Here is a 7,759-nt window from a genome sequence, read left to right as displayed (position 1 = left end):
AAAGTCCTTACAAGAGAGCCGCCCCATTCCTATTCACAGGAAAGCGCTTGCTGAGAGGAGCAGCCGTGAGAACCTAGCATCCACTCTCTCAAGGCAAATATCCAGCGGGCAAGACTTACCATAACAGCCTGGGGCTGTTGCCTAAGGAGGGAACCAGGACCGGCTTTGCAGTGACATGGCCCAAGTCCTGTTTTCACAACCAAGGAGTCAAGGACCTCAGGCTCGTAGTCTTGCAGATAAATGGTCTCTAGATTCCTATCCACGCACTTTGGCTCACGGCTGCTGCTTAGCTTGGGGACCTCATTTTCTCCTCTTTTACAACTGAATAAAATCAAGAGTCATCTACATTAGACCAGAAAAGTTGGCCGTGATATTGTATGTGGGTGGGCGCAAAGACTAAAATATTAACCTTAGGGGAACAAGAGGGACTTTGAATTCCATAGTAACCCTTGGTGGTAGGGTCCTCCCTCTAAGGTTCTGTAGGACAAGCTTCAAGAACCTCAGCAAAGAATGAACACATTCTGCATCCTGCAATCGTGGGAAAGGAAACTGGTCTCAAGGCAGGTGGCTCCAACCGACCTTTCACTTATCGCTCTGTTTGTGCAAATTCAGAACCTGGAGCACAAGTTGAGGTGATGACTGGTCCGACGAGAAGACTCTAGGTGTGCAATGACAGCAAGGTAGAACAGCTTGATTTCGATAAGGAGTTAACATATCCAAAACCAACGCAGGAGCGGGGAGGAAAACCACACCCCATGGGAGTCGAGCCAACTCATAGGAGAAAAATCCTATTGGCACCAAGGAGGCAGGGAGCCAGCCCCTGGGCGCGGCCTGCAGGGGGCAGGCGATTGCCCAGGGAAGCCGGGGCAAGACGAGGGCCGGCGTCCCAGCAGCTCCCGCTCCGCCGCAACAGGGACAGCTCTGCGCCGCCCGCCCGGTGCGCCCTCCTCGACCCGTGGACTCGCGCTGCTGCCCCGCCGCTGCCATGTGTGCGGCTCGGACCCCACCGCCGCTGGCGCACATCTTCCGAGGGACTTTCGTCCACTCCACCTGGACCTGCCCCATGGAGGTGCTTCGCGATCACCTCCTCGGCGTGAGCGACAGCGGCAAAGTGAGTGGGCACGGGGTCCGGAGCACCGCGGGCAGGTGGAGGGACTCTGGAGCGGTGCTGCTCATTCCGGTTCGCTCTGGCACAGAGAGAGCACTGTGGTTCTGGAGTTGAACTTGAACGTTTGGCTCTTAGGGAATGCAAACAGCCTGGTCACTAGGTTCATAGCCTGGTTAGGGTGGAATGACACCCCAGAGGCCAGGAGCTATGGAGTACTAGCAAAACATGGTAGGAACCCTCAGAAAATGTGATTGAATTCCTTGCACAGAGTGGGGGTGAGGGGCATCATTGGATTAGTGTTGTTTACTGAATTCAGAGGTAGAATAAACAAAAACACCCGGCTTCAGTCACATAGTCATTCATTTTTTAAAAAATGCATTAATGCTGCAGGCTATACAAGTTTAATGCTGGGAAGGATAGAACTGGAAAAATCTCTCAATCTCCCCGCTTCCTCCTCCCCGCCCCACCACACACACAGCCATTTGCATTAAAACAATCGGTTTCATTTTAAAGTTGAAAATGCCTTCTACGATAATTGGTCTTATATAGCTTCCCCTTAGGATTCCACAAGTGTTATATGATGTCTGGTGCCTTCTTCTTTGTTCATACAGATGGTAACTAAATATATTAGTAGTGTCTTGGTCAGTTTGATAAGTGAAGTCATTTCATTTGGGGGAAGAATGGGGTATTTGGGCTGTTTCTCAAAGTATACCAGTTTGTGGGCTGCCAGGTGGGAGACTATAGTGCCACTGAATCATTGACAGTATTGAATTATAACCTGTATTTGGGAATAACCAAATCTAATGGATATTCTTAAAAAATTGTTAACATTGTGTGTGTGTGTGTGTGTGTGTGTGTGTGTGTATGTGTGTATGCATGTGCCAAGTACATGTGTGTTCAGGGAACAACCTGTGGGAATTGGTTCTCTCCTTTCTCCGTGTGGATTCCATTCCAGGGACTGAACTCAGGTCCTCAGGCTTGGTGACAAGCACTTTTACCTGCTAAAGTGACCCCATGGGCTCCAAAATCTTGTTTTCTCATGGTCTTTGTTTTTTGTTGTTGTTGGTAGTGGTGGTGGTGGTGGTGGTGGTGTATTGGGAAGCTTGATGCTGTGTTTCCAAGGTGATAAAAAGTCTCAGAGCTCACCTAATGGAGACTCCAGTAAACCTGGGGACCTGCACATCCACTCCATGTATAGGATCACGACCCTCAATTTTAGTGAACTTCTAACCTGGTACAAACCCCAAGAAACCCAATGCAGACACCGGGAGACTGGTTTCAGAGAGGAGGTGCTACTTTGAACACAGGAGCTTTTCAATTGATAGTTTTCTTTCTGGGATTAATCGCCTATTCCGTCAATTCTAATAGTGTAACTGACGTGACAGCAGGTTTGGAGACCTGATGGGAATAAGTAAGAAAAGGGTGTAAGCTATCGGAAAACTAATCTTTCCCTTGAGTTTATTCAGAAGAATAACAGCATCCTGAACATGCAATTAGTGGTTGAGTCAGAGAGCGTGTTCCTTCTGGAACATGCTGAGACTCTCAGTGAGAGAGCGTGTTCCTCTTGGCGCATGCTGAGACTCTCAGTTTGGAGAGTGTGCCATTCCCACAGGAGACAAAATTAACTAGGAATCAGCCACAGAGGCAAGCCAGTCAAGATTTGCAATTGAAAACCCCTTGCTGGTGGATTGTTAACTATTGGTCTCCCTCCTCCGGTGCAAGTCAGTAAGTTAATTACCCCTTCCCCAGCCTTAAAGGGTAAGGATGGGGTATCTATTTCAGTATTCCATCTCCCTCACGTTGAAGTAGGGAATGCCACACATTTAGGATTAGTAAGACAAGCTGCTTCTTTATATACTTATTATTTATATTATTTTACTATTCCAATCCGTATGGAAACTAGAATGTCCTTGAAGTGAAGAAGTGAATGCTTGGAACCATCAGGCTTGGGTGCCTCTGATTTGTAGTGAGCTCTTAAAGCTGATGCCAGGACACAGCTTGAGATGGATTGGGAGTATCTAGAAGGACTTGTGAAAATACTGGCTCTGAGATAGCATCCTCAGAGAACCCAAATGCATAGGTCCAGGATCAGATTCTTGCAGGCATCTTTGGAGACTCAGGCAAGGCAGTGGGTGAATTCCAGTCTAAGTGATCCTGGGGGATCCATTGGGGGAAATGTTCAAAGCTCATATCACTTCAGGCCTAGGTCTCAGGCAGCATCTCAGGGAAGGGACAGTTTTCCTTGTCTTCTCTGTCCTGGGTCTAACTCTTTATTTCCTGTCTCTTGACTTAGGCTTAGAGGATGGTAATGACTGTGTTTCATTCATTCAAGTACAGCATATTAAAAAATGAGTTATTTTTTAAAAGAGCAAAACAAAAAAATCCCTCTGTATCCAACATTTTTGGTATTATTTAGAATTCAGGGTTAATTTTTACACTTAAGCAGCATACAGCTTGTTTTTACACCAAAGATTCCAAAATGTATAATTCATTTTCAAATGTTTCATTAATCTTGAAACACAGTGTGCTCAGATATTACTGTTTACCCAGTTCTTCCCACATACACCACGGTCAAGTTGACTCTAAAAAATTCATCAAGGTTGGAACTTTCAGTGAACACTTTACACAGAAACCAGAGTGAGGAAGTGTGCCCACGTAGAAACAGTGTCCTGGGTGTTAGGAGCAAATTCTCTGTAGAAATAAAGCCCTGGGTGGGAGTGTTCGCCTGCTTTGAGACCATGAAATGAGACACTGAACATCTCCCAAGCCCCAGCTCCCTCCTCGGTAGACTCAGGCTTAAATCTGATACAGAAAGAGCGTATGTATGACAATGTTCGCACTTAGTTGGTACTGTACTCAGACTGTGGTCGTGCGGGTCCCTTCCTTTTCTCCGCCCCTAGTAAGCCCTAAGCCTGTTGCTCAGCATGGCAGTTTTGCAGCTTTCCACATGGTAGCACCTGTGCAGTTACATGGTAGAGAAGAAAGCTGAGGCCTGGGGTAAACCTCGCGGGAAGAGGCACAGGTGCTGGATGTCAGCTGTGCATTTTTGTGATCTGATCGTGACGTCTGTCATTCGTGCGTGGTGACATGAAGCTGTCCCTGGGAAAGGTTTCAGGGTCCTTAGCTGCTCTGTCACTAGGACAGTATTGCCAATGTTACTCCCACTCCAGTCAAGAAGCTGGTTAGAGAAGCCAATCATCCACAGATGTGGCAGTGTGACCAGCTCTCAAAACATGGACCAAAGACCATGCTCTGTTTCCCTCAACAGTCTGCTTCCTTAAGGAATGACCCCTGAATTTAAAACCTACACTTTCAGGGGGTGGCTCAGTGGTTAAAAGCCTGGTTGTTCTTCTAGAGGTTTTATTTGATTCTCAACATCCACAGGACAGCTCACAACCATCTGTTATCTTTTGTTCTAGGGGAGCTGATGCCCTCTTCTGGCCTTCAAGGGCACCTACACTCACTGCACACATGCATATCCAAACAGACACAGACACATACTGTATATAATTTTAGCCAAGGCACCAAACTTGTAATAATAAAAGTGGAATGAGTCTGGAATCCAAAACTGGGCTCATCAATGAAGACGAATGAATGAATGAACTATGAAAGCAGCCACAGTGAGGTCACCAATCTAGTGAGACATACCAGACCTGCTGTGATGGTCAGAATGGAGTTGGTCTGAGTAGAGAGGGAAGGTTTTCTCCAGTTGAACACATTGTGATATTTAAAACATGATCTGCAGGAAGAGTGGGAATCCACAGGCAGGTTGAATTCAGAGAAGGTTAGCACCTTTTAGATGGAGGAAATGACCCATGAAAAAGAGTCCTAGGGGTTAGAAAGGATGAAAAGCAAAGATAATTAGAAACTCAGAGCTGAGGAGAAAGATAATACAATGGAAGACAGGCCAGGATGATAGAGGCAAAGCAGAATTAGAAAAAGATGTTTTTCAAGCACTGGGACATGGGGGTGGATAGGTCAGGGAGTGAGGTTAGAGACTGCTACAGTGGTTTAGCTGAAGGAGAATGTTGCATGAACTCCTAAGACTGCTTCTGTCACCGATTCTTCTATGAATCTGGTCAACAACATTTTCATTCCTAGGCTTTCTTATATATAAAATAATTCCGATCATTACCTCATGAGGTGGTGGGAAGTTCTAAGTTATTTTATAAGTGTACACTGTGTGGAATAATGCATGACAGAGAAGCTGTCCAGGGCCAGTATACACCAGCAGTTGCCACCCATGGAGGACGAGGAGTGTGCACAGAGTGGAGAGCTATTTAGGTCAAGTCAGCTGAATCGGATGCTGGCTTGTGCACATGGTCTTATTGCTGATTTCTGGAGCCCAGAGTGGTGTCTGTAAATGTGTGTGAGCCTCACATACTAGATTATGAAGATGTGTGTATATAAAACTACAGGCAGTATCTACCTAGCCATGGAAGTGAGGGTTGAGCTGGGCCTCAAAGAAAAGGTAGGATTTGAACACATAGCAAAAGGGTCAGTAACCCTGACAAAGGGCTCTTCAGTTCCCCAGACTGATTAAGTCCTACTTCATCTGAGATGGCTTTGCCATCTTGCTTTGCTAGAGTTCTTAGTCTGAATTACCAATCTCTGACTCTGAATCATCCATTGCTCCTGACTGGGAGGGTGAAGATTCACCTTCCTTGCCAAGCTCACAAACTCAGAATATTGTTCTAGTCCTGAAGAGAAAAATTGGACTTAACCCATGCTGAAACAGGAGCATGGGTTTCCTAAAATGATTCATTCGTGCCCAAGTATCACAGGATTATCCTCTGATTTCCTGCAGTCTTGAAAGTCGTTTTCTCCATCCAACCTGTTCATGGCAGTGGTTGGAGAGGTGGCTCAGTGAGTAAGAACTATTTTCCCAAGTTCAAATCCCCAGCACCCACATAAAAATGTGGGCATCGCTATACATGCCTGTAACCCCAGCATTGGGGTTGGGGTGGGATAGAGATAGGCAGATCCTGGGAGCTTGCTGACCAGTCCAACTAACCCAAAGAGTGAACTTCCAGTTAAGTGAAAAGCCCTGTCTCAGACAATGCAATGGAAATCAATCAAGGAAGACACAGCCTCTTCTAGCACACATGGAACATGCTCCCATTTATTTGCATGCAACACTTACATAACACATACACACACACACCGCACACACACACTACTGCACACACATTCATACAAAAAGTATTGTGACGAAAGCTTGGTTACTCATTCAAGAGTCATGACTATGTTTTAATTAACACCCTCTGAATTTGATCAGCCTCTAATGTACTTGGCTTGTGGATGCACCATGGTAGTAGCCAGGCATGGAAAGCCTGTCATTCTGGAATCATGGTCCCCTTTTGTGGATTCTTGGTCTCATTTGGTAAAGAAAATTAAAAAAAAAAAAAAAAAAAGGATTCCAAGGAGAGTTCAAGAACCATTTTGATAGAGTTTGAAAGCAACAGAGTAATCAAGCTGTGAATCTCAGCAGCTGCTGGAGGTGGAGAAGAAGGGATAATGGTACTTGTTGAGTTAGGGTCCAAGAAAGCTGCAGACTCAATATGGAGATCAGCAAGCAGCTGTGTCAGAGTAGGGGGACATGAGTGTCTCCAAACAGAGTGAGAACATCTTGTATGTCAGGGCAAGTGTGCTTGGGATTTTGGCTTGTATCAAAAGAGATGGAGGAGCAAGGGAAAAATTATATCTTCTGGTTAGAACCCAGAAAGTAGGCAAGTGATGATCTATAACCAATAGTATTGAGGGATGGGTTCTTGGAATGTGTAAGTACGTTATCTGATCAGTTATTCCTTCAGTTTCTTTAGTATGTCTTTACGGTGTATCAGCTTTTGTGAAGGATGTCTTTTTTTAAAATTTATTTATTTATTTATTAAAGATTTCTGTCTCTTCCCCGCCACCGCCTCCCACATCCCTCTCCTTCCTCCAATCAACTCCCCCTTTCTTATCAGCCCGAAGAGCAGACCGGGTTCCCTGCCCTGTGGGGAGTCCAAGGACCTCCCACCTCTGTGAAGGATGTCTTTTATTGAGGTCATTGCCAGGTTTAGTTGCATTAATCTCTTAGAGGAGGAAATCGTCAAATGTAATATTCTAATATTTGGAACCAGTTTAGAATGTCAAGTCTCTACCCAGAATCAGAGGTAGAACTCAGTTCTCATTCTTTTGATTAATGGGAAGCAACTTTCTCTTGATTGGCCTTAAGGAATCCCTGGTATCTCCTCCCTCTCATATAGTATTTTAAAGCTTAAAAAGGAGCCATTAGGATGCTTCTCTTAAAATTGATATTACTCAGAAAAAGGGCAATAAAGACCAAAGCTGACTGTGGACCAAGGGTCCATCCTTAATGGCCTCCCAGCCTACTCATACCTGATAATCCTTTTTCCAGTTATCAGGTCCTTATTTTTCCAGCTTTCTTTGTGGCTAAGGGATGTGGTAAGAAGCACCCTTACTTTCTTTAGATGTTTTTCTATGAGGAAGGATACCTAGAGATGTTGCTGCCACCATCTGGGACTATGACTGTTTCATCACTGTGACAAAATATCTGAGAACACCAATTTAAAAAAAAAAAGATTTGTTTGGTTCATGGTTTCCGAGGTTCAGTACCTGGATGGCTAACTTCATTGTTATCAGGTCTAT

At 45.1% G+C, this 7,759-nt stretch overlaps 1 protein-coding gene across 2 annotated transcripts in view; it reads left to right on the top strand.

Moving 5' to 3' along the window:
* Window positions 1–652: 652 nt before the first annotated feature.
* Gda (guanine deaminase) overlaps window positions 653–7,759 on the top strand; it is a 61,110-nt gene continuing 54,003 nt past the window's right edge. The window contains exon 1 of one of the 2 annotated variants that reach the window (XM_005352036.2): window positions 653–1,111. In XM_005352036.2, coding sequence (XP_005352093.1) covers window positions 986–1,111 — 126 coding nt within the window. In that variant the 5' untranslated portion in view covers window positions 653–985. The remainder of the gene's footprint in view (window positions 1,112–7,759) is intronic. The other variant, XM_013348076.2, reaches the window with a different exon arrangement.

Source organism: Microtus ochrogaster, chromosome 8, assembly GCF_000317375.1.
Source record: "Microtus ochrogaster isolate Prairie Vole_2 chromosome 8, MicOch1.0, whole genome shotgun sequence".
Classification (NCBI taxonomy): Eukaryota; Metazoa; Chordata; class Mammalia; order Rodentia; family Cricetidae; genus Microtus; species Microtus ochrogaster.
The sequence above is the reverse complement of the archived record's forward strand: the minus strand, read 5'-3'. Positions and strand labels throughout refer to the sequence as shown.